The sequence below is a fragment of the Letharia lupina genome, assembly GCF_014066315.1.
Source record: "Letharia lupina isolate WasteWater1 chromosome Unknown contig_11, whole genome shotgun sequence".
NCBI classification, from domain to species: Eukaryota; Fungi; Ascomycota; class Lecanoromycetes; order Lecanorales; family Parmeliaceae; genus Letharia; species Letharia lupina.
The window spans coordinates 426966-451212 of record NW_023502980.1 but is presented as its reverse complement, the minus strand read 5'-3'; the positions used below and the strand labels follow the sequence as shown (position 1 = coordinate 451212).

Here is a 24247-nt window from a genome sequence, read left to right as displayed (position 1 = left end):
TACATCATAATGCCTGGATGCCTGGATCCCACGTGACAGCGTGCCAGTTTGGTGAATGATGCCTGGAACCAACTGGTTCATGGGCTGGCGTGCTGCCTACGGCCCCGCACGCCGTCGAGGATTGGAACTGCATTAGTGCTGACGGGCTGAAGAATCCCTTCTTCATAAATCGAAGGGCTCCCTCACCGCTTTAAAGCTCAGTTGTTATCCTTCAGCTGTATTCAACTCTTCTTTACAGTCGCAAGAGTGGTGCTTTTCTCGGCTTCTGTCGTCTCGTATTCGGCTACCAGCCTACCATGCCCGCCAAACGTAAGAATACAGCGAAGCAAGCCAGTAACGGCAATGCAAAACAAGCAAAACAAGAGGGTCAGAAGGCTGTCTCCCATGACATCAATGTGCCCATCGATGAAGGCTTCAAACAAGGTAAGCTTTGGTTTATTTCGTACACCAATTGGCTCGCCTGCGCATTCACTTGGGCCATTGACGTGTCATCAACGATACCCCGAAGACGCTGACAGACCTTTAACGTAGGAGATGCCAAAGTCTACATCGACGATGATGGGATTATCTTTGACGCCTCTCTAAACCAGACAAATATTGGTGGGAACAACAACAAGTTCTACCGACTGCAGCTTTTGTACAACGACAACGACCAGTATTATGCCCACACCCGCTGGGGTCGTGTCGGCGAATATGGTCAAGTCAAGACCATGGGTCCCCTTGATCTGGAGGGCGCTCAAAAGGAATTCGACAAGAAATTCAAAGACAAGTCCGGCCACAAATGGGACGAGCGATCTGAGCCCGCCAAGAAAGGCAAGTATACCTTCTTGGAGAAGAATTACGAGGACGACGAAGATGAGGCCGAAAACCAGGTAAAGGATGAGAAGGATGAGGAGAAAGTTGAGAGCAAGCTTCCACGCCAAACACAACGACTTATGGAGCTGATCTTCAATTCAAACCACTTCAATGCCGTACTTGAGCAGATCGGTTACAACGCCAACAAGCTGCCGCTGGGAAAATTGTCTAAAGCCACCTTGAAGACGGGCTTTGAGCATCTGAATGAGCTGGCTAGTCTGATCAAGCATCCAAGTCTGGCCCAAAATAAATACAACACGTCCCAAAAGGAAGCTACCGAGGACCTTTCCAACAAGTATTACTCGACCATACCCCACGAATTCGGCCGCAACCGTCCACCAGCAATCGACAACAACGAGCTCCTTCGTAGCGAAATAGCCATGCTTGATACCCTCACAGACATGGAAGTTGCTAACCAGATCATGAAGACTACGGGTGACAAAGACAAAGACGCAGAAAGTGTCAACCTTCTAGACAAACGCTTCCAGGAACTCAACATGGAAGAGATGACGCCTTTGGATCACAAGTCTATCGAGTACAAGGCTCTGGCAGACTATCTCATCAAGTCCTCTGGAACGAGCCATGGTATTCGCTATCGCCTTGAGGATATCTTCCGGATCGACCGTGCTGGCGAAGGGGATAGATTTGCCAAGTCTGAATTCGCTAGAATCCATAAAAAGGACAGGCGCTTGTTATGGCATGGGTCTCGTACGACGAACTATGGTGGTATCCTGTCCCAAGGATTACGTATTGCACCGCCTGAAGCACCCGTGAACGGATACGCCTTTGGAAAGGTGATCTTCACCGTTCTTCGTCTATTACTAGGCGCGCAATCACTGATGCTACACTCTAGGGCGTCTATCTAGCCGATGTCTCCAGCAAGTCCGCGCAATATTGCACCGCAGGCATGTCTGGAGGGACCGGCCTCTTACTCCTTTGTGAGGCCGAGCTGGGCAAGCCAATGTACGAGATTCCGACGGGAGATTCCAGCGCGCAAGAGAAAGCGAAGCAGCACGGTGCCATCGCGACGCTTGGCGTCGGACGAACCGCACCCCAGGTTCGTACATTTCGGAGCTGATTCTTCCTCATCGGTAGTAAGATCGAGTCACAAGACATGTCTCGGGAGCAAAAGAACCTTTCTACTCCCGAGACCTGTTTTGCAACTCCATTTTCTGCGTCGAACGGGCTTTGCTGACTCCGAAATCTGCGTAGGGGTGGACGGACGGGGAGTCTATTCACGAGGACTTGAAGGGTGTCTCCTTGCCAGATGTCACGAAGGGCCTTGGAGACAACAAGGCTGCGAAGGCCACGGGGTATTTGATGTTCAATGAGTATGTTCTCGCAACGCTGAACTACCCACTTTTCTTCGTTACTGACCCGCAATAAGGTACATTGCCTACGACGTCGCACAGTTGCGATTGAGGTATCTCTTCCGCGTGGGCATGTAGATGGGTAGGTATACTACTCGGAAATCGTGTCTATTACAAGAGAAATAGAAAAGCAAACAGGATCATGCAAGTGTCCAGTATCCATTGCATTGAACCCCCCTGCAACTTCGCGTGTGCCCTTTCGACCTTGACCATCTAGCGCATGACCGAAAGGTGTCGCTGTCTAGAGCGGCTTCACCCCTCACTAATGTGAACGATTTCGATTTGAACGAATCCTATATCAAACCCGCTTGCACACAAAGAAATGATGCTCTCTTATCCTCTCCACTAGCCGTCCGGGACTCATCCTCAGTGTCTATAACGGCAAATGAGCACGCCCATCTCGGCCTCTCGGTCTGACTCAGGAAACCTGCCCGTTTCACTTGACAACGGCCATCAGAAACCTACAACCCAATCAGCACCATGCGTTCCCCCCCCCCTGTCTCAAAGGGCACCAAAAGCGGCAGAACAAACATACCCATCATAATCCTTCTCCCCCTCCGTCTGCAACACGGTGGCCTCGACCCTCTCATCCGCCCCCACCCTCTCCACACACTCCCTCGCCCCCCGCACCATATCGTTCCGCGCCGCCTCCTCCGCCATGGCCAACTTGCCCTTACTCACCACATTGTCCACGCAAATGCACGCCCCCGGCACGCTCATCCGGACCGCCCAGTCGAAGTAGCGGTGGTTGTTCACCTTGTCCGCGTCGATGAAGGCGAAGCCGAACCGCTCGCGCGCGCCGGATTCGACCTCCGCGTGGAGGCGGGGCAGCACGTCCGCGCCCGGCGCCGAGGGTCGCGTTCGACGCTCGTGACGGCCAGGGCGGGGTTCTCGGTCGCGAGCCAGATGGCGGAGTAGCCGCCCAGGGTGCCGACTTCGAGGGCGCGCCGCACGCCCAGCATGCGGCACTGCAGGGCGAAGGATTTGCCGAGGGGGGAGGGGCAGCCGATGTCGGGAAGGCCGTGGGCGTCGCAGGCGCGCAGGGTGCGGGTTAGGGCGGAGTGGTTCGGGCGGGAGGGCGGGTGCAGGTGGGACATGGTGTAGGCGTCGATGGAGGTCCAGCGCGAGTCGGTTTCGTAGTCGCCCCGGCCCTCGGTGCTCATCTGGGTGGTGGTTGCGGGAGGCATGATGAGTGGATGAGAGAGCTATTCTTTTCGGGATGGATGAAGGGATTCGGTCAAAACCAAAAAAAGGCTGTACATGGGTTGCGATCAAGTACTTGTCTTGCGACAAGTCAATAAGCTGGTTTTGGTAAGGGAATTGAAGCCTTTATACATTGCAATGGCAGCCCCTAGTTCAAGCCCGGGGATTCGGAATCCGGCCCTCGTACGAAGGAGCTCGGAGTTGGCAGAGGCATTAAGTAAGCAAGTCATTAAGTAAGCAAGTCGCAGAGAAAGCAACTAATCAGATAAGTGGTAAGCCGGAGAGATTGCGTTAGGCAACAACAGATAGTGACAGTCATCATGATCTTAGCTTTCGTCCAGTACCTTCAGTACCTTATGTTCAAGCTGTAGGACAGCAACGTCTCAGGTGTCAAAAGTTCCAAAATGCCTCTAGATCCCACCCAGCAATGTCAGTGAGATCTAGGCCTTCAAAATCTTGGCCGTACTCCTAAGCATCACCACGGTCAGTAATGTCATACATTGACGGCGATGAGTGTTTAGGTACCTCGAGCATATCAGTGCCATCCATCTGCCCACTTGGTCCGATCGCGTTGCCATTGCTACTGCCATTGCCGAGAAGACCAGTGGGTGCTGAAACCGGCTATAAAACGACAATGAGCGCCTATCTTTTGGGATTGATTGACGTTTGGAAAAGTATTTACCATGTTGGGCAGACTCGCCAGCGTCGCTGCCGCAGAATAGTTGTCCTGCAAAGACATGACTCTTTGGGTCATCTGAGTAACTTTGTAGGCAGCCTTCTGCTCCTCATATCTTGACTGTTCTAGCGATGGCGACTGCTTCTTCTTGAGTAACCCAATCATCGCGCATACACAGTAGTACTCTGGAAGTCCAATACCTACACACATAATTTTTTCTCCGATCATGTTGAGAGCCTTTTCTAGATAGGGCAGTGGATCGCTGCTTGACTGTTTGATCGAACTTCGCGAAAATAGATTTTGATCTAGGTTTAGTGTGTGAGAAGTGTAGAGAATGCTCTGGTATTGGAGCGCTCACCAGTATTAGGTTCCGAAGCAGAGTAGTTGTAACAGATGCTCAGCGCTGCACCAAATATATCGGTCCTGAACAAACATAGGAAGGTATTGCCAGTGCTTGTGAGCTGGTGATGTAGATCAAGGATGTTCATGGCACTTCTGAGATGCATTATAGCAGAGTAATCGTATCTGGAACTTCGCGCTTCTTCTCGTGCGTAAGGCCTATGAAGGAAAAGCAAGAGTACTTGCAACTGGAGCTGTAGGAGCACTCTCGAGACCACGCTGGCTTGGTCACTCCAATGCGGGATCTCGGCCAGATATTGCATGATCTTTCTATCATAAAGCAATACATCTTCGTACGCCATTTGAGGATGTGGTCCATTAATCACTGACACAAGCTCGAGTCGTAAGGACCAGCTTAAGCGAGAGAGGTGCTGGAAAGTCGACCTTGTGTACTGCGATACTGGCCTCGGCCCTGGCAGTTGCTCCGCTGAAGGATCGAATTCTTCGTCGTCAAGGTTCAAGGGCGGACCGCAATCCTCAACGAGATCACGCAACATGGCCGGCATTCCTCTGTCGAATGCCGCCTGCAATTCTAATTCCGAAATGGTGGCCCATATGCGCCTCCGCATTTCTTGGTCAAAGGCGGAGACTTTCTTGGAAGACGGTGTGGCATGACGTAGATTGATTATTTTGGCGTCGCGATGAAGACCATTAGATAACGCAAGTCTCATGAGATTTCCAGCTGATGTCCAGGTCCGTTTACGCTTGATTGAATTCATCTGTTTCGCTACGAAGGAGAGGCAGTGTATTTGGAAGACGGTCATATTAGTGTGCTTTTGGCTTTGGGACTGCAGCCACGAATCGCAAGTTCGTATCCACATGATAGCAGTCTCGCGTCCGACCGAGCTATCGCCTCTGAACATTGATGAATCCTTCTCCTTGACGCAGTAGGTACTGGCCAGGATCAATAACAGAAGTGCAGCGAACGCAGGTCTACCTTCTTGGGGAGCTTTCCAGAAACTCGAGTACTCTTCCCAGAAAGTTGGTAGGTGCAGAACTCGATAGGTGGACTCCAGGTTGTCAACATAGATTTGCACTAGCTGGTCTGCGACTTTCTTCTGTGGCAGTAAGCTGATGAGAGCTTTATCGTTAGTCGGCAGACTGTCTTCTTGACCAGGGCCTTTAATCTTGGTGTTGTGGAGTTCTCTTTGCACAGATGCTAATCCTTGGTGCTGCACAATCATATCTTTCATGAACAGCCGCAACTCCGGAAGCTATTGCAGTCAGTTATAGCATAACCAAGCGAAGCGGGAAAGTGATTCATCATACGTGAGATAGATAGCTCGTGTAATGACTAGCTCCATAGAATTGGGTCTTGAAATGTTTGCCTCTAAAGATCATTGTCTCCTTATCCACTGCTGCCATAGGATTCGAGTGTATTGATAGCTCAGCTTGGGTAAGCTCTGGGATTCTGGCACCATGAGTGGCTTTCTCTAGACCAATGATTCTGCACTCAAGTTGCCTGATGCGCTCTTCTTGGGCGTACAGCCTGGTCGTAGTATCTTCTGAATGGGGTCGTGGATACGCTTCTTCCCCTTCATCGGCAGCAAAACTTCGGGCCACTGAAGGGAGTCTAGGAATTGTTCTTGGAGCTCCATGACCGTTCGCTGTAGGAAAATCACGTGTCCGATTGTTCTCCCCGGAAGATTGGGTCGTCGCCAACTCGACCGCCTCGTTATCATAAGTACAAGATTCGGGATGTCCTCCCTTCTGACATCGAGTACAAGATGGGAATAGGCGATCGCATTTCAGCTTCCTGCGCCGACAGTCAAGGCAAGAAAATGCTATCCTCCGCCTTTTGGATGCTGGCGTCTCATCATGCGGGGAACGCTCCTCTCGAGCAGTACCATTACTAGACATTATTAGACATGGACGAGAGTATCAGAATTAGGTGGATATTGTCTCGATCCTGGTTTGGAGACCCCAGAATACAATTATTGAATGCTGTAAGAATGGGATCTTGGACAACTAGCTTCTTGACGTCGCCGAAATTCTTGGCAAAACTCGCACGGGCGTGGCCACTTTAGTAGGGTTGAGATTAGGGTTCTTACTAGCGCTGTTCAGGACTAAAAAAAAAAGAGAGAGAGATATCTACCTTAGCTGACGAGGCAAAAGCACGTTCATAATTTGACCATTGACGACTACATTGTGGGTCTATATAGCAACTACGAAAAGTATTCATGTTTCGGTTGCGAGGGGCTCGGCTACTTTTTTGCGGGCACGTTTCCGTTAGGCACGTAAAGTTACATATCTTTTCGTAAGCACTTGTATAATGTGGGCTTTGAAAGCTCCGTTGACTACAAAATAGACTACCCAAGAACTTGTTTCCAGAATCGAGAAGTCATTTCTGGCAGCCAGCTGAAGGCCAGAATCTAATCTGGTCGCCCACCTACCTCAGGCTCAAAGGCATCCTACCACGCTGATACTTTCGTGTTTCTATCCTGCCTAATTACCTCGCCTTCTACTAGGTTCGACATCTTACCGCAAACTCGAACCTTTGAAATAAACGCATGCCCTAGCTTCCATCTCCTCACAAGGAATGATTCAAGAGAGGGAATCAAGGAAGCCGGGCGTCGCTCAATCCTAGCTTGGAAAGCGTTTTCTCAAGCTCGTTCCCACTCCCTGGACAGACTTGACAATTTCGTGTCTCCCGTCGTATACCGGGTAGATCACCACCGCGAAAAGAGCGAAGAATTGCCAGAGGATCGCCATTGTCACCCAACCGCGGAAAAACGGCTTGGTGAAGATATAGTCCCGGTACAGCGGCATCGGCCACACGACGAAGGTGATGGCGATAATGAAGATAAGGAAAATCCACGCAATCTTATACCATCTACGTAGATGGCGGAGGGATTCCTCGTCAAGAGGGTGTACCAGGTCGACCAATGGTGTAGCGGATCCGGGTACGACGGTGTTTAGCTGGGGGCTTTCGTAAATGGCAGGAGCTACATTCGTCTTCTCCCGTTGCTTTTGGTCTTTACCTGTCGACAGGGCAGCGATGGAGTCATCTGGAGACGATGCGCTGCTGGTTGAAAGCGTCGTCTCATCCTCGACAAGATCTATCCTCAAGAATTCGCGCCAGTCAAAGTGCTCAGGTTTGAGATGTGATATGACAATCGAATACAACACCGGCGAGAAGAGTGACGCAATAGCGCCGTAGAGACACGGCGCCAGCTCCACGGTTGTAGCGAACGAGATCCCTCCGTAGATGGCATAGGTCGTGCCCATCCAGACGCTAACGCCACTTATCAGGCCGAGTATTGGGGACACAATCGCTGCAAGCTTGGATTGTCTTGACCACATGAGCGTGAATATCAGAGGGAAGATACCTGGACAGGTGAGGATGGGTGAGAAGTAGTTTACCCAGGAGATGTTTGCGCCCCCATAATTCAGTATCAGAGCGAATCCTGTAATGAAGACTCCGTGGAAGATGACACCAAGATGGCTTACATTGACCACCTGCTTGTCAGTAGCCTTGGGGTTGATGTAGGTGCGATAAACGTCGAATGAGATGATACTACTGACAGCAATCATTGATGACGAGACTGTGCTGGTGACGGCCATGAAGAGCAGGAGCAGCATACCGACAGTGCCGCCGCTTCCCAGCAAAGCCTTGATCGTGTATGGCATAACAAAACCCGAGGCAACTTCGTCTGCGGTAAAGGTTCCTGGATACGTCGGAAAAATTGGCAGGGTATCGATGATCCTTGCCGAAAGACCCATCACGGTTCCTAGACCCCATGGGACCGCAAAAATCGCCAGGGCGGCGAGATCATAGCCTGGAACCGTGGACTGGACTTCCGAGGCAAAGGACTTCTGCCAAAAAGCAGTGTCCTGAGGTAAACATGAGCAGAGTCTGTCGTGTGGCGGACAGGACGCGTACCATAATCACAAGGGCGAGATTGCCGAACTTGAGAATGAGACCGAACATGATAGCGCCCTTTGACTTGAAACTCAACAGAGAGCCTGCATAATTTCCGACAACGTAGTGCTGCGCAGCGCTGGCAGAGATCTTATCATAGATACCATCAAGTCCGCCGATATGCTCATTCGTGAGGACCGACAAGGTGAAATAGATGATCAACAAAACAGCGATGGTGGTATGAAGGAAGTCAGTGAGAAAGGTTGCCTTGATTCCGCCAACAGCAGTATACAGAACGACTATACAATGTAGGTACGATCAGTCCTTGCTCCAAGACCGGTGAAAAGTGCACCCACCTCCAAGGGGGATCAGAATCGTTGCAGCGGCTAGATGCATGCCTGTTATGCCCACAACTAATTGTGATCCAGCAAGTATCATACTAGAGCACCCGAAAATATTGTTGATGAGGTTGAGCACGGCGAACACAACATGGCCCAAGTTGCCGTACCGTTTTCGAACGATCTCCAACGACGTGTGAGCATGCGGTACCCGCAATTTGGTCAAGACACCAAGAACGGCCATCAAGGCGACTTGAAAGGAGAGACCTGTCCCAAACCACATTGGTGCCGCGAGACCGTACTGGTAGCACACCACGGATGCAAAGACGGTTTCGTTGATCCACATCCACGAGGAGAAGACTGCTGAACAGGTGAGGCCGGTGCCCACGGATCGATTTGCCACCATGAACATCTCGGATCGGCCAGAGTCTTCCATCAGGTACAGTCTTTGGATCCTCACTGCAATGAGAATGACGGCGGCGAAGAGAACGCCAAGGCCTATGATGATTCCATACCCGGTGCCTTGACTTAGCAAACTGACTCCATGACCGACATTGACCATCCTGACAGAGCTTTTCAGTGAGACGTGTAAATCAGAAGCACAGTCAGTGGTTGGAACATCTCCTGTTGGAGGAACGGATATATACGTTGAGGAGATTGTTGGAGTATTGCGCCATCGGTACCCCGAAAACGTGCTACTAAGCACACGACAGCATCTCGCGTTATTCGGGGACTATGTTGATCCCTTTATTAGCACTTGCTTCAATATTGCATAAATGAACGATGCGCCGGGTGGACTGCCACGTTGTGAATTCAACGGAATTAACGTGCTTCTCGTAGTCAACTTGGGTTTCCCCATCGCTTTCTACCGAGTATTTACTGCGTACCGCCTATTCCACCGCCCTGAGGCCGCTATAGGGTAGGCGCATGGTCCAGTGTTCCTATAGCAGACCAATTAGGGCCCTCGAAGAAGCTCTTAACCCAGCCTAATTCCTCCGCCATGGCCTCCGAAATGGGCGGCGCGGGGCCTGGGTACCTCTCGCGTCAACACAGCCTTTACGCATGCACGATGACATATCTGGGGTAATGTGTCAGAATTGCGCCATATGTCATGGAAATCACGTTTCAAAGAACAACAACGTGCCTCGTAGTAGGAATTTGGTTAACCATTTCTTTCTTTGCAACTCATTTTCGACTGGGAAGAATAGATGTTTTGATTGCTGCGCGCAAATCCATTCAAAGTCGGCAGCAATTAAATTGCAGGGATTCTATTCTCTACAGATATGGCAACCGCAAACGGACATGAAGACCAACTAAGAGTGTCTGATGGCATAACAAATGAAGAGGAGAAAAAGCATCTAATCCTGAACGCGTTTGTGATCACCTCTCCCGGTCATCTCGCACCAGGCCTTTGGAAGCATCCCAGAAATAAGACGACAGAGTACAAGAAGTTGAAGTTCTGGACCGACCTGGCTGAGCGCCTGGACAAGGCGAATTTCCACGCCCTGTTCGTCGCCGATGTTTTGGGCGGATACGATGTTTACAAGGGACCTGCCAACATGGCTCCTGCGATCCCATCTGGCGCTCAGTTCCCCATCAATGATCCCCTCTATGCTGTTCCCGCCATGGCCGCAGTAACCAAGAATTTGGTCTTTGGAATCACGGCCAGTACTACGTATGATTTGCCATACGCTCTTGCGCGACGGTTTTCGACGGTTGATCACTTGGCTGACGGCCGCGTGGCGTGGAATATTGTCACCTCGTATCTAGACAGCGCGGCCCGCAATATGGGACTCAATACCCAAATAGAACATGACGAGCGCTACCGGATCGCAGATGAATACATGGACGTCGTTTACAAGCTCTGGGAAGGAAGCTGGCGTGATGATGCGGTTATAAATGATGTCCAAAAAGATCAGTATGCAGTCCCGGAACGGGTGCGGCAGATTCATCACAAAGGAAAATACTTCGACGTGCCGGGCCCTCATTTGTGCGAGCCATCTCCTCAACGCACTCCGCTTCTTTTCCAGGCTGGTACCTCGAGATCGGGAAGAGAATTCGGCGCCAAGCATGCAGAGGCTATCTTCATGGGGGGTCAAGTCCCAGAAAGAGTACGACCCTCCGTCGACGCGATCCGCGAGCTTGCCAAGGAGAAATACGGGCGGGATCCCCGTCACATCAAGGTGATTGCAGGAATGAACATCATCGTGGCGGAGACGGACGAAGCCGCGCGTGCGAAACGGGAGGAGTTACTGTCATACGGTGACAAGGAAGGAGCTCTGGCGCTGTTTGGGGGTTGGACTGGTATAGATCTATCAGCATACTCGGATGAGGAAGACTTCCGTTTCACAGGCCTTCCTGCAATTCAATCGATTGTAAATGGTTGGGCCAGCACGGTTCCGGGAAGCGATGACTTGAAGTGGAACAAATCTAGAATCGTCGAGTACCTCATCCTGGGCGGCATGAACGCGAAGATCGTGGGCAGCCCCAAAACCGTTGTTGATGAACTGGAGCGCTGGGTGGAAGTAGCCGATGTGGACGGGTTCAACTTGTCCCACGTCACCAACCCTGGATCCTTCGAAGACATCATTGATTTCGTCATTCCTGAACTTCAAAAGCGCGGCCTATTCCGAACTGAGGTAGAGAAAGAGGGTGCCACTGCTCGAGAGGCTTATCTGGGATCCAGGTGGCTACTTGAAGATCATCCTGGTAGTAAGTTTCGATGGCACGCCGATGAAGAGGTTCCGAGGTACGCAGAAGACTCAGCAGCGTAGACTTGTACCTGAGGAAGCATGGAGAGGCGAAAGGATCAGCGTCCGAAGGGTGGTCGGTGCTGCTGTCACCATCAGTCATGAGCTCGCTTATATTCCATGCCAGCGTCGCAGCGATACACAAAGCGGCAGTGGATGAGGCCGGGGCACATTTCTCATAGCTTGGCGCTTTGCCCACGTCAGCCAGGCGCGCTGCCACAAAAAGTGGCAGTTGCAGTGATGGTCGAAACTCCTTGGATGCTAACATTAGGACGAAGTACTTATGGTCCATAATGCACTGTGTTCGGACTGTGCACATCGCTTGCCGTTTTCCGTTGGCCTATTGCCTTGGACCATGAGTGCACTCAACGTGGAAGATGCCGGACTTTTTCTGGCAGCCTGCCTGCAACAAAACCTCGGGAGGTCATTTAGTTTGCGGAGTGCACATAGGATCGGACAAAATTCGTTACTTTCTTCCTTGACATCACAATCTTACACCACTTGTGTTTCTACAGTGCCCAACGGCCTCTCGACGATCTCAATCAATCCGTCGACTACGCTTCGCCTAGCGTCTTCACTGGCGATATTCTGTCCTGCCAGATATCCCATCCACACCAGCCTGCTTATTCTCTCGTCCTTCACTGTTCCCAGCAATGTCATTCGCCCTCCCTTCCGCGTCAAAGTCTTTGAGTCTGCCCTCCCCGCATCCTCCTCCACCCAAGCCCGCAAAGCCCCATTGGCCCCTCTACCCAGAAGCAGAACCTTGCCTTTACCCACCGACCCTCTCCCTCCTAGCATGCCCTTGAATTGGTCGACTGCCACTGTGAAGTCTTCACCCTCGAATTCTTTCCCTTTACCTCGTAGGTCGATTCCGCGTACCCATCCGTCTCTCATATGTGAGAAGCTGGTATCCCTGGTCGGGACAATCCGCACCGCACTTCTGACTCCTCCCTCCTTCAGTACTTGCGACCAGACTTCCGTGCTACCCTCTCCGTCGAGCAATGTCTTCTTCAGGTCTTCTTTCTCCCCTTGCACCAACGTGCTTGCACCGCTCCCAACAGACGCTCTTAGCAACTCCTTCTGCAATCTTCCCATGTCACCTTTAGCAACGTAAAGTCCCATTACGTAGACCTGAATTCTTAGAAATGAAACCTTCCGTATGCCCAATCCAAGCAGTTGATATTCTTCTTCCTCCTGCGCCGCCCCAATGCCGGCCGGTAATGCAGGGGATTTACCTTCCTCACTCGCACCTCCAGACCTCGGTAGCCATATACTGCGTGGGAAATATGGAACTGTAGATGTGCCAGTGGGTACCTGATCGGTATCCGGTCCGTGATCCTGGCCAGTAACCTCTACTCGAGCCCCACTGGTTAAAGCATCTCTCCGGTTGTTAGGTGGCGCATCGAGGCGTTCGGGTTTTCGATATGTGACTGCCCATGTTGCTGCTACAGCTGTGAGTCCGCAAATGATAGCGATTCTATAGTTGGGCCGGTTGCGAGCTTGTGGATTGGTTGGTTGTGTGGAGTAGGCATGACTCCTTGAGGAGAGCTGTCGAGCAAGCCTAGGGTGCCGGAAGGGGGAGCAGAGAGGAGCTCTTAAATTACGACGGAGGCATTGTATCGTTCGAGGAATAGTTGGTGAAGGTGAACAAGGCATCGTGAGAACTTTGAGCGTGTCAAGGACCAATTTATGACGAGCTTCTGGCTCTCGAGTTCGGCTTTGAGCGCTTCAAGTACGGCAAATACGGCTAGCCGCGTAGGAGACGCTAGCCCTAAAAAGATCGGCACTCGCCTAAAATCCGAGCCCATCTCTGACTCTCAATCGTAGAGAACAGCAACAACAATAACAAAAATCAGGAAAAACAAAAACATAATGACCATGGCAGGGGCTATCGAACACGTTAGCACTTCGAAAGGCGTAGCCACCTTCACCTTTTTTGTGTTCCATGACTTATTATTTCGCTCAAATGTGCCTATCTTCCCACCAGGCCCCGAGCCTCAAGTTTTAACGATATCATGAGGTCAGCGTGGATATCGATTTGGCAGTTTTGGGATTCATGGAAGGAATGAGGAAGCGAAAATTCTTTTGGGACAGGGATTCGAGACCTAGGATGTCCCACGGTCCACGTGTCCCATTTCTTCAGGTGGAACAGCTGAGAACAAAGACGTAATAAGGCCAGGAAGGAGAAGCAATCAAGTGACCGCGAGATGCAAAGAACGACTTGTTTTCCACGACACAACCGTGGAGAACTGCTCACGCTGCAATGTTGACCATAGCACCACCTCCACTACGCCGTCGACGGTAACACCTCTCCCCTTCATCCACTTGAACGGAGCGATAGAGAATAAGAATTCGCTCCAATAGGAACAATCTGCCAGCTCACAGATTCATCTAGAAACTAATGAACGACCAACGCCAGGTCTATTTTAAGCGGACTCCACCTTGATGAAGGAGATCTACTTTAAGGACATGTCTTCTGTAGCAGCTCCAGGCTTTTGCAGTTAGACCAGACAGGGTTCTTTGGCAAAGCCGTCTCAAACATACTGAAAGCCTAAGTCCGGTTGAATGCAATATTTGCCATGCACTCGGTCTGTAGTGGCAGGGCGGCACCACATGAAAGTTACGAGATTCAGATGGAAGCGGAAAGGCGGACTCTGAAGGGCTTGGTTTGGGTATAATGGAAACAAGATGCATGGTTAGGGTACATGAAAATTTGCTAGCTAGCAGAGGATTTGTCCATCCACTGCATAGCCAGATCTTTCGACAACCTCCTTCTTACAAGGCACCAGCATCTTTCAGCAGCTCTGGCAGATCCTTCTTCTTGGCCTGCACATCCGAGTTGCCACCAATATGCTTCTTGCTGATCCAAACGCTTGGGACAGTGGACTGGCCGGTCATTTCAGCGAGAGCGCCTTGGATTGCGGAACCATCGTCTGGATTTCAGCTGGTCAGCAAAAGCTGTAACTAGGATGAGTATTAGATGTTGACGAACCAACTTGATCCAATTCTATAGTGTAATATTTAGCGCCCAGTTCGCTCAACAAAGTCTTTGTAGCTCTGCAGTATGGGCAGTAGGACTTGCTGAAGACGGCTAAAGCAGTGGATGTTAGTGGAAGAAGGTACGGATAGGAGGGTTTGAGCATACCAACAGCGTTGTCGTCAATGATGCCTTGGGCCTTGGTCTTTGCTGCGGACATGGCGGCTGGATTAACGCTCGAGCCGAAGAATCTGCGTAGGAACGAAATGGTCGCGATTGTTCTGATTTTGGAGGTTTCTTGTGGGTTGTCTGGGATAGTCGATGAGAATTGAGGACTTTATGTCGTGTTTTGCGTGCTCCGTGATCCTTATGGATCTCTAATCATCAAAGACACCTTCGGGATGACGACATTCGGCGCTTCCCCTCGGAAATGCTTTAGCGCATCGAGCTCTTTGCTTTGTCAACGACAAGAAGAATGCCTTCGACGATTCCATAATCTCCTCGCTTCGAACTAGCAATATGATTGATACTGTCCACATGAAGAGATGCCCGGTAGACTGGTACTATCTGCCTGGATGTAATCACGCAGACGAACTTTGATCTCTCCACTTGATGACCCTCGTCTAGCTGGACAAGCCTCTGTATAGCTCCGGCCTAGAGATAAGCGATGTTGGGGTTGAAAGCGCCTTCCCAAAGCTTCCAGAACATGCAAGGGGCCATGCCAAGCTCTGTCAGCATCAATGAGTCATGCGATGCCACTTAGCGAGATCAACATTGATATCCCTACAAAAGATGTGCCCTCAATTATCTCGTTATGGCTCCTGAGTTGCGCAAGACTCGTTTCGTCTGTCTCTCCGATACCCACAACGCGTGTCCAGCAGATGGGGCATTTAAGCTGCCAAAAGCTGATGTGCTGATCCATGCAGGAGACCTGACAAGACAGGGGACCTTTGCAGAACTGAGAAGAACGTTGGACTGGATCGATCATGCCGACTGTGAGGTAAAGATCGTAATTGCAGGCAAATAGTCGACTGGGTCGCGGAGCAATTGCGGAAGCTGACCGGTTTCTCAGGCAATCATGATATAACTCTGGATCCGATTTTCTACAAAGAGCATGGCCTACGTTTCCATAATCAGAGTCCTCAGGAACCTCAAGCTTGCATCGACCTGTTCAAGGAATACCCCTCCATCACCTACCTGAACCACGAATCGTCCCATATATATTTGAAGAGAGAAGACGGCCCACGGACGAGCTTCACGGTCTTTGGCTCACCTTATTCGCCCGCCAATGGTATCTGGGCTTTTAGCTATCCACCTGAACATGCTTCGCTGTTGTGGGATCGGATCCGTTTAGACACCGACATTGTGATTACGCATACGCCTCCCAAATACCATTGTGACGAGTCGAGGTATAACGGAGCGTCAGGTTGCAAGACTTTGCGCGAGACGTTGTGGCGTGTCCGGCCCTCACTAGCGATTTGCGGGCATGTACATGAGGGCCGGGGTGCGGAAAGGATCTTGTGGGATCTGGATTGCCAGAACGTCAAGTTCAAGGAGAGTGCTACTGGATACTGGACAGATCCCGGCCTCGGATTTGGCAACAGGAAGCAATCCCATCTTGATTTGTCTGCTAAATCACTACATCCACTGAATGGAACTTGGATCGATGCACCTGATGGAATCAATCTTGATGGGCCGGCAGAGACATTTGGAAAACCCCCACAGGCTCGGGAATCGACACACAGCCTTGCATGGACGCTTGCCACATCTGGGCCCGGCACTTCGATCTCTGGAGCATCTTCCGAGGAAATTCCATCTCCTGTGCTGGACAGTATTTACCCACTCGCTCACAATCAAGAAGACGTTTGCAAGGCGAGGAGTTCCGAGACCGTCACACCCGCATATGACGCACCAAAAGCTGAATTATCCTCCAAGGGAAACCGATTTAGAGCTTTTCAGGAGGCCCCCAGTGTAGCCGAAGACCGAGGAAGCGCTCCAGCGTATGCAAGCCTCACATGTGACATCCATTCAGCAACCCAAGGCCAGGGAGGATATCCGCCATCCGGGCGTTGTGACCTTGAAGCTTTGGTAGAGCGAAGAGGCAGGAAAGAGACTTGTGTCATCAACGCGGCGATCATGGCCTCAAGTTGGCCTTACAAGTTGAGAGCCAACAGCAAATACAACAAGCCTATCATCGTCGATATCGATTTACCGGTTTGGCAAGATTCAGAGTAAAATTTGATCTTTGGCAAACGCCCCAGGTTCTTGGGCGAGTGTCCAAACTCGCATTATGGCTATGTGCATGCATAAGGCATTATCGCTGTCCGTTCAGCACCTGCTTCTTTCTAAAGCTGACGGATGCAGTCAAGCGTAAGAGAAAGGACTGAATTCCAGGACTGGGATTTACGGGGCATAAGCCTGATTCAGGAAAGCGCTGTGGTTCAGTGGATTGATGTCGATTCATGCAAGACCCCCACCCCCCCCCGGATTATGCAAAAGCGTTGCTCCACATGCCTAGTCTCAATAATCCACGAAACACATCATTGCGTACTACACCCTCGGAGAGCCTCGTAAAAGACGGATTTAGGTGACTTTTGTGATGCTCTGCATGAGGTACATTAGACAAAGAAAGCCCGTGTATCTCATTGGCACGATGTTCACTGTTAAGCGCCAAGAGGTAAGCCACGAGCCTAAGTCGTTGCCAGCAGACAGAGAGCACATGCACCTGTACTTTCCCCCCGTAGCCCGTAAAGCGCCTATTCGCCATATCCCAGTACCAACAATGCCACTAAATTTGCCTGCCAGTCCTGGTCGCAGGCTACGAGTTGTCGGCCCGCAACCTAGAGGGGAGTCTCACGAGTCACGGAACCTTCAAGACATCATAGATGATTTGGCTCCATGCAGGCTCAGGGCTTCAATGCCAATAGGTATTGGCTAATCCACCCCAGCCAAAGTAATGCACCTTGGTACATGTGCTCGGTTGTAACCTGGACGGAAGCAGGGTGTAGATATTGTAGAACATGCGTTTCTCGCCTCCTCCTCTGTAGCCCTCACTGCCCTCTTAACCTCCTGTTCCTCATTCCTAAGATATTCTTCTGACCAAATATCCATTCTTCAGGCTGCTTCCTCTCCAGCAATCAACTGGTTGGGTTTAGCCGACGTTTGCAACGCCCAGAAGGATCGTCCACCGCCCCGCTCAGCTTTTCACGATCTTCGGGAGGCCTCGACTGCGCATTCAGCGCTTCACTTTTAATAAAACTTCTGAAAGACACGTCTCACTCATGCCTCTCTCAATCGCCGGCTGAGTTATTAATCTCACCATTTCCCAACGGAAACCTGAAACGAAGAGTAGCAACTGAGAAAAGACCCGGTCACACAAGCATTGCACTAACTAGTTCACCGCCTGCTTCGGGCCTCGGACAGCAAGCCAAACAACAAACCAAACAACAACAGCTTGAAAATTTTAAGTCCGAGGTCTCTGCTCCTCTCTGAGAGTTTCCCTTTGCTTCTTCTCTCGCGGTCTACTGAAATCTTTCGAATCTTCCATCGACATCCACAGAATCAGCTTTGTCATCCAAAATCCCTCATTCGCTATTGCCACCCCGCCTCACGTCGATCTACCAAGCCATACCTGTGTCTGACGTAGAACTCAAAAACGAAAATCTTGAGCGGCTTGGACAGTCTTCTCAGCGGCTTACTCACCATTTAATCTTCTATTGCCATAGTCATCACAAACCTCAGCATTAAATCTTAGCAATTCATCACACAGCGGCTTCCAAACATTCCGTACCATTCTCAGCCACGCGTGGTCCGGCGGAAACTGGGAAAATCACGCAAACAACGGGTTAAATACGCATGACCTTCCCTTTCTTTCACTTGGAAGGCACATCTTACCTTTCAATGTGCTTGCCCCCTTTGAAGCCTTATTACCAACTGAAATACAGTGATGGACGATCCACTTCCTCAGAGCCCCTACAAGACCCTGAACGTTCCCAAAGATGCAACCCTCGCTACCATCAGGAGCGCTCACCGGAGGCTTGTCCTCTCGTGTCATCCGGACAAGGTGCAGGATGAGTCTGCGAAAAAGCAAAAGGCGGAGCAGTTCCACCAAGTACAACAAGCCTACGAGATCCTGAGCGATGAGAATAGAAGGCAGCGTTATGATGAGAAGGTCAAACTAGCAGAGCTAAGGGCTGAGATGGCCGAAGAGCGAGGATCGTTTCCGTCTCGGAGATCATACGAACATGCATCGCCGAGGAATGGATCTACATCAAAGTTTGAGATGCGAGGCAACACGATGTACGAGACTAGGGAACCTGCTGGCAGTCGATATGACGAGCCAGATGTGCTTCCTGGCACGTATGCCGAGGTTCGCCCCTCAACCTCTAGAAAATACACAGACGACCGTTATACTACATCCTCGTCAAGGAAAACGTCTGGGTCTGGGCGAACGCATGAGGAGAGAAAGAAGTCGCGAACATATGAAGAAGAGGAGGAGGATGATCGTAGGAGAGAGCGGCGGGAGAGGGAAGCTGAGCGAGCAGCGGAGGCAATGCAACGAGATCAGCGAACAAGGCGAAGAGACAAGGACAGAAGGAGAGATGTGGAATCGAAGTCAAGAAGCAAGTTCGAATCCTTCGTAGAATCCTTCGTGGAGGACGACGGCTCGGATTCCGAGGTCGAAGAACGATATTATAGCAAAAGCAAGCGGGATTCCCCGCCTAAGAAGAGAAGCGGGGATGAAGGCAAGAAGAGGAGTGGAGATGAGCGGAAAAGAAGTGGGGATGAGCGAAGAAAAGATCGAGACGAGCCACGGAGGAGTGGCAAGCGCGAGGTGAAGGGGTATGATGATGAACTCAAGAATGAACTCAAGAGGAAAGAATCCCAGGCTCGAGACCACATCAACAGAACCCGCGATGTAGTCGATACCCTACCTCGCCGTTCAGAAGGACGCAACAGAGCAGCTTCTACTCTTGACCCTAGAATAGTACCACCTCCACCTCCTGTTGAAAAACGCGCCTCGGGACGTAGGAGTGACGGCCGAGCTGTCAGTCCTATCGGGAGATCTGGGAAAGACAGACGATCACCTGAGATTGTGGAGCCACGGAGGCCGAGTATCCCCGGCCACTCGTCAGAATCGTCCAAAAACAAGAGCTACTTTGGCGCTTCGTCGTCTTCGAGGAGAGAACCACACCGTGCAGCGACCTATCAGCCTTCACCTGAACTCAAGCATCCGTCAATGCGCCGGTCAGAAACAATGCCGGTAGACCGAATGCGGCCAGGCAATCCCGTGCCCTTAAAGTCATCCAACCTAAAGAACATGAAGGCGCCCTCGGATACTAGCAACAGTAGTAGCGAATCAGATTCCGAGATGACGGAAGAGAACCATCCACCACCAAGACCGACTCCCCTTCAAAGAAAAACTACGTTTGGAATTTCCCAGGAGGGGGCATATGTAATGGAACCGGAAACAGTTCAGTCACGTCCAAAAGAGAGCCGTCGAACGTCAGAGCGTCCATCTATGGGCTCTCGAGGAGGATCAACTAGGTCGCCCCCAGTGGCACGTCCGATGGCGTCCGCATTCCCACCAGATGAGCGGCGCCCAGGTCTCGGTCGGCACGAATCTGCTCGCAATACACCACTGAAGACTCGAGATTCCGGTCGTAGTGGTGAGCTCTTTGGTGAATACTCACCTCATTCTCCAACCGAAGATACTTTCAGACGTTCTCCTAAGACGTCTGGCGATGATGAGCGCCACGCTAGGCCCTATAATCCAAAACAGTATCCTCGACGGGGATCTGAAGAGGTATACCGCGATGACTACCCGGGCTCTCACCGACTTCGTATGGGACGCAGCGAATCGCAGCAGGTCCGGGTCTGATTCAGCCACAGAGGCTCACTTTTTTCCTGGCTTGTCTTTCAAGTCTGCATAGACAGTAGACGCCTCCGCGTTGTGTGATAGCGTTTTTTCTGCGACAGAGGGCGAAGCCGCCAGGACCTGGTGAATATCTTTTCGAGTTGCCGCCACCCTTTGTATCACGAGTGTGATGCCATTACATTACATAAAAGGAAGAGGATAATATTGCGGGAAGGATGAGTTTTGTCCATACCCCCGATGATGCTACCACAGCAGCATATGCAATGACCACAGATTCTGAGGATTTGGGAAATCCTGCACCCTGATATAATTCTGGTGTTGGGCTGGCTTTGTATTAGCTCAATTGAATGATATGTTCTCCATCTAGTGTTGTCCACCATTGCGCTAATAATGCGCTCTTATGTTTGTGCATGATGCAAGCTACTGCTAAGGCATTGCCTTATAATAGGAACGTCTTCCCTACACCTTGCAATGTTGAATTCAATACTGACAGTGCTTTAGACTCCCTGAAGGCGCAATCTCCTAGAAATGGAATGCAGGCTGCACGCCACTTAAACGCTTTGATTCTTAGCATCTTCATTCTGAGAACGGTCAATCAGAAGGCCTTGGTTCCCAGTCGAGGATTTTTCTGTCACTTCTCTGACTCAAATCCCGCTCAAAGCTCACCGTTCATCACGCTATGCTACCCTTGATCAATTTCTATATAAATACAGTTGTGAACAAACATTCCTTGAAGATCGTGCCCAATTTGCACATGGACAACCCTCTAACTCTTCGGTGAGATCTCCGTATATCGGTCAAAGTGCGGGGGCAATGGGGGAATGACTGCTGACATCGGCGCCCATCCAGATTTCGGTATTGAGGTCTCCACTCGTATCTTACCTCTCTTATTTCGCTGATTTTACTGATGGGCAGTCTAACACCTGCGCACTGCGGATTCCCTTTTCTTCCTGTCTTGCGATTATGATTTCTCGAGAATAAGGAGTGTATCATGAATATCTACAAACAGTGTTGATCGTGAACGTTGACTGATAGATCCACTGCCTACTCCACATGACCAATGAATGTTCTGTCTCGCGCCGACGATGGACTTCTATATACGCACAAAACTTCTCAAACATGAACGCAAAGCTCTCCCAGAGCCATGGATGGAAACTTGCTCATACTCTTGGCGTTACCCCGTTACTGGTGCAATCCTGTTTATTTAATTTAAATGTTTACAGTCTTCTCCTTCTTTTTGTCACCTACGCTCATTCACTCATTTGGCAGGTAAGAAAATACCAAGATGGCTTGTTTACGGGCATCAGGTTTATTGCAATATCATACTGTTTTTTAATAAATGCGTTCCCTACTCATCTCAATCCGCTCCTTACGACATTCCTATTTCAAATAAATACGACGCAAAAAGTCCGAACACAATACTCATCTACGAGAATCTTGCTACAATTCGAAAGCGCTCACTACTACATCAATACACCACCAGTTTTCTGTCATTCACCGCCAAACATGTCTCCTCCATCCCATTTGCCTACGCCGTTATCATCGCCTGCAACAGGACCACCAAGCTCTTCTGCGCTGAACACAAAGGCGCAATCTGCCAATCCCCCCACAACTTCATCGCGTCCCTTGTCCATTTCATCAATCCTAGGAACCAGCCTTCCGGGAACCCCCCCGAACTCCAGAAACACTTCTTTTGGGGACAATGATGCTGCCAAAGCACCCCGGGTGCCGCTGCCCGAATTTACCACATCTCCCATCAACGATTCAGCGTTGCCTGTCACCGACGCAGAAATACTTGCTGCATCTGCGCAATTGTATTCCATGCGGTTTCGAACCGACGCGGTCGATGACGACGAAGCCCTCACGGCACTTGTCCAAGATAAGTCCTTGAACGCCGCACTAACCAACTCTTCAACTGCAGCAGGCCAAGGCAAAGGAAAGGGCAAAGATCCCGAGCTCTACGACGTCGACCCCGCGGAAGATGGCAATTCTCGAAACCGTGATGTACACCGCTCTACGGATGACAGTGCCGCCGAGTCTCTGCTCCAAGTCTGGAATGAACTCCGTTCGGTATCTGTCCTCGTGGACTTGGGCGCCCAACCTTGCGAATGCAAGAACTGCCCCAATGGTACCCGTATGCTTTGCCCCAATTGCTCCGTAGTCAAGGATGAATCCGATCACCTGTACTCATCCGACTCCGAAGACGAAGGCCCCCTCCTCTCCACTGCTCGCCAAACTGGCTTCAGTACCTCGTGCCATGGCAATCGCCTCCAGCATTCTGCTCACGAGGGTAACGCCGTATTCGACCTTCTGCCGCTTTCGTCTCGACGAAATCAAACATCCCGTCTTCTCCCTCATGACCTCGAACTCCACAACGGAGAATCTCAGTGTTGCCGGTGCGAACTGGCCCAAGAATTCATTCGTGCCCGCTACGTGGAGGGCTACAGGATGCTTGGATGCGAGGGATTTGAGCGTGAGGACACGGAGCCGCTCGACGATGATGCTGTGGACAGTTCACGGCACGGAAGGTATGGTGCTGCGGAGTACGATAATGAGAAGCATAAGAGTGAATCATTGTCCGAAATTCCAAAGCTGAGTCAGAAGACGCTCGAGAGACTGGAGCTGGAGAAGTGGGAGTGGAGACCGGAACGAGATCCTCTCGTGGCGACCTCCTCGGATACTTCTGAGTCTGATGCTGACGATGTGGAGCCCATTCGGCTGCCATTGTACGCCGAGGAGTCGATCACCCGCGACTCCGTCCACCCCGGCGCTGTCATCGATCCAGAAGCCACCGCGGAAGGAACCCCATACGGTTCCGCTCCTCCTTCCAGCGAACGACCCGGCTACACGGACAGAAGATCTGGTCAGTCATACCCCACGGCATCGGATTTCGTCGATCTCAAAACCACCTTCTCATCGTCGTCGCCATCTACTCGCCAAGCGAGACGGTACAAAGCCGTCCTGCCGTCGCCTTTGAAGCAAATCCAAAACGCCGTCCATTCTGACCAGACGTCACCGTCGCCCGAGCGGCAAGATCGGCCGACTCGCACTGGCGGCCCTGTCCTGACGACCGGGCCTGCATCGATGCGACCTTCCGGCACGCAGACCGGACACGGTCACCGGAGGTCCGCCAGAGCGTTCCCTCACCGCGCGGAACTCACGAACGAGTTCGTCCACATCGGCGTACAGGATCCCACTCCGCCAACGGAGCAAAAAGGTAGTGTTGCAGTGCCCGACGCGAGCCCTTCGACGCCGAAGAAGCGGACGGCCGATCCGACTCCCACGGCTAACGTCGACGCAGAGCCTCTCCCGACCCCTCCCGCCACGGGCCGCAAACGCAAAGCTGCCACCCAAGCCGCGGCGGTCGAGGAGCCATCGTCTTCTCGGCCGAAGAAGCACCAGGGTAAGGCGCTGCGGACGCCTGAGCGGCCGATGACGAGGAATGCCACGCAGGATGAGCGTAGTGCACCTTGGTATGTGAACGATGAGGGGCGGTTTGTGAAGAGCAGGTGGAAGGTCGAGGAGGAGACCAGGAAGAGGGAGGCGGCTGCGAAGGCGGAGGCGAGGAGGCCCGGGGCGTTTAGGATGCGGGGTATCTTTCTTTGAAGACGATAAGGTGAGCCGGTACTACGAGGCTGGAAGGTTTTGGGTGTGAGGGTTTTTTGCTCAAGCGGTACGGTAATATTGCATTGCATTGCATGGCGTTGCATTGCGTTGCGTTGAAGTGCATAAGTTGCAGGCGCGTCGTTTGTTGTTTGAGGGATTTTCTTGGACTCTGACGAATGGAAGCGCGGTCTGGACTTTGGACACCTCGGCGCTTCGAGTCGTGCGTCGTTGCTGGCTAGTGTTCTGATTTCTGCTTTCTGTTTCGGTGATGGTTTGAAGGAAGACTGTTCTGAGACTGCGACACGAGTTGAATGGATTATGGTCCATGGCTCG

The 24247-nt window shown here is 51.3% G+C and overlaps 9 protein-coding genes across 9 annotated transcripts; 5 read left to right on the top strand and 4 right to left on the bottom strand.

Annotated features, from left to right (window-relative positions):
* Positions 1-296: 296 nt before the first annotated feature.
* On the top strand, positions 297-2303 carry HO133_000693 (uncharacterized protein; the record flags this gene model as incomplete). The annotated part of the gene is made up of 5 exons (XM_037291630.1): positions 297-423; positions 532-1649; positions 1709-1912; positions 2068-2186; positions 2243-2303. The coding sequence occupies 5 exons, from the start codon at positions 297-299 to the stop codon at positions 2301-2303; spliced, it is 1629 nt and encodes a 542-aa protein (XP_037151992.1).
* A 423-nt stretch (positions 2304-2726) lies between these two features.
* HO133_000692 (uncharacterized protein) lies at positions 2727-3412 on the bottom strand (the record flags this gene model as incomplete). The annotated part of the gene is made up of 2 exons (XM_037291629.1): positions 2727-3092; positions 3161-3412. The coding sequence occupies 2 exons, from the start codon at positions 3410-3412 to the stop codon at positions 2727-2729; spliced, it is 618 nt and encodes a 205-aa protein (XP_037151991.1).
* A 484-nt stretch (positions 3413-3896) lies between these two features.
* Positions 3897-9265, bottom strand: HO133_000691 (uncharacterized protein; the record flags this gene model as incomplete). Its single annotated transcript, XM_037291628.1, has 7 exons — positions 3897-4049; positions 4111-4409; positions 4463-5717; positions 5773-6174; positions 7123-8337; positions 8387-8664; positions 8722-9265. The coding sequence occupies 7 exons, from the start codon at positions 9263-9265 to the stop codon at positions 3897-3899; spliced, it is 4146 nt and encodes a 1381-aa protein (XP_037151990.1).
* A 721-nt stretch (positions 9266-9986) lies between these two features.
* HO133_000690 (uncharacterized protein) lies at positions 9987-11477 on the top strand (the record flags this gene model as incomplete). Its single annotated transcript, XM_037291627.1, has 1 exon — positions 9987-11477. The coding sequence occupies one exon, from the start codon at positions 9987-9989 to the stop codon at positions 11475-11477; it is 1491 nt and encodes a 496-aa protein (XP_037151989.1).
* Positions 11478-11945: 468 nt separating this feature from the next.
* On the bottom strand, positions 11946-13068 carry HO133_000689 (uncharacterized protein; the record flags this gene model as incomplete). Its single annotated transcript, XM_037291626.1, has 2 exons — positions 11946-13014; positions 13058-13068. 2 exons carry the CDS (start codon positions 13066-13068, stop codon positions 11946-11948), a joined length of 1080 nt encoding a protein of 359 aa, XP_037151988.1.
* Positions 13069-14228: 1160 nt separating this feature from the next.
* Positions 14229-14650, bottom strand: HO133_000688 (uncharacterized protein; the record flags this gene model as incomplete). Its single annotated transcript, XM_037291625.1, has 3 exons — positions 14229-14386; positions 14446-14544; positions 14599-14650. The coding sequence occupies 3 exons, from the start codon at positions 14648-14650 to the stop codon at positions 14229-14231; spliced, it is 309 nt and encodes a 102-aa protein (XP_037151987.1).
* Positions 14651-15244: 594 nt separating this feature from the next.
* HO133_000687 (uncharacterized protein) lies at positions 15245-16665 on the top strand (the record flags this gene model as incomplete). Its single annotated transcript, XM_037291624.1, has 2 exons — positions 15245-15425; positions 15458-16665. 2 exons carry the CDS (start codon positions 15245-15247, stop codon positions 16663-16665), a joined length of 1389 nt encoding a protein of 462 aa, XP_037151986.1.
* Positions 16666-18376: 1711 nt separating this feature from the next.
* On the top strand, positions 18377-20311 carry HO133_000686 (uncharacterized protein; the record flags this gene model as incomplete). Its single annotated transcript, XM_037291623.1, has 1 exon — positions 18377-20311. One exon carries the CDS (start codon positions 18377-18379, stop codon positions 20309-20311), a length of 1935 nt encoding a protein of 644 aa, XP_037151985.1.
* Positions 20312-21814: 1503 nt separating this feature from the next.
* Positions 21815-24153, top strand: HO133_000685 (uncharacterized protein; the record flags this gene model as incomplete). Its single annotated transcript, XM_037291622.1, has 2 exons — positions 21815-23900; positions 24098-24153. 2 exons carry the CDS (start codon positions 21815-21817, stop codon positions 24151-24153), a joined length of 2142 nt encoding a protein of 713 aa, XP_037151984.1.
* Between the last annotated feature and the right edge of the window lie 94 nt (positions 24154-24247).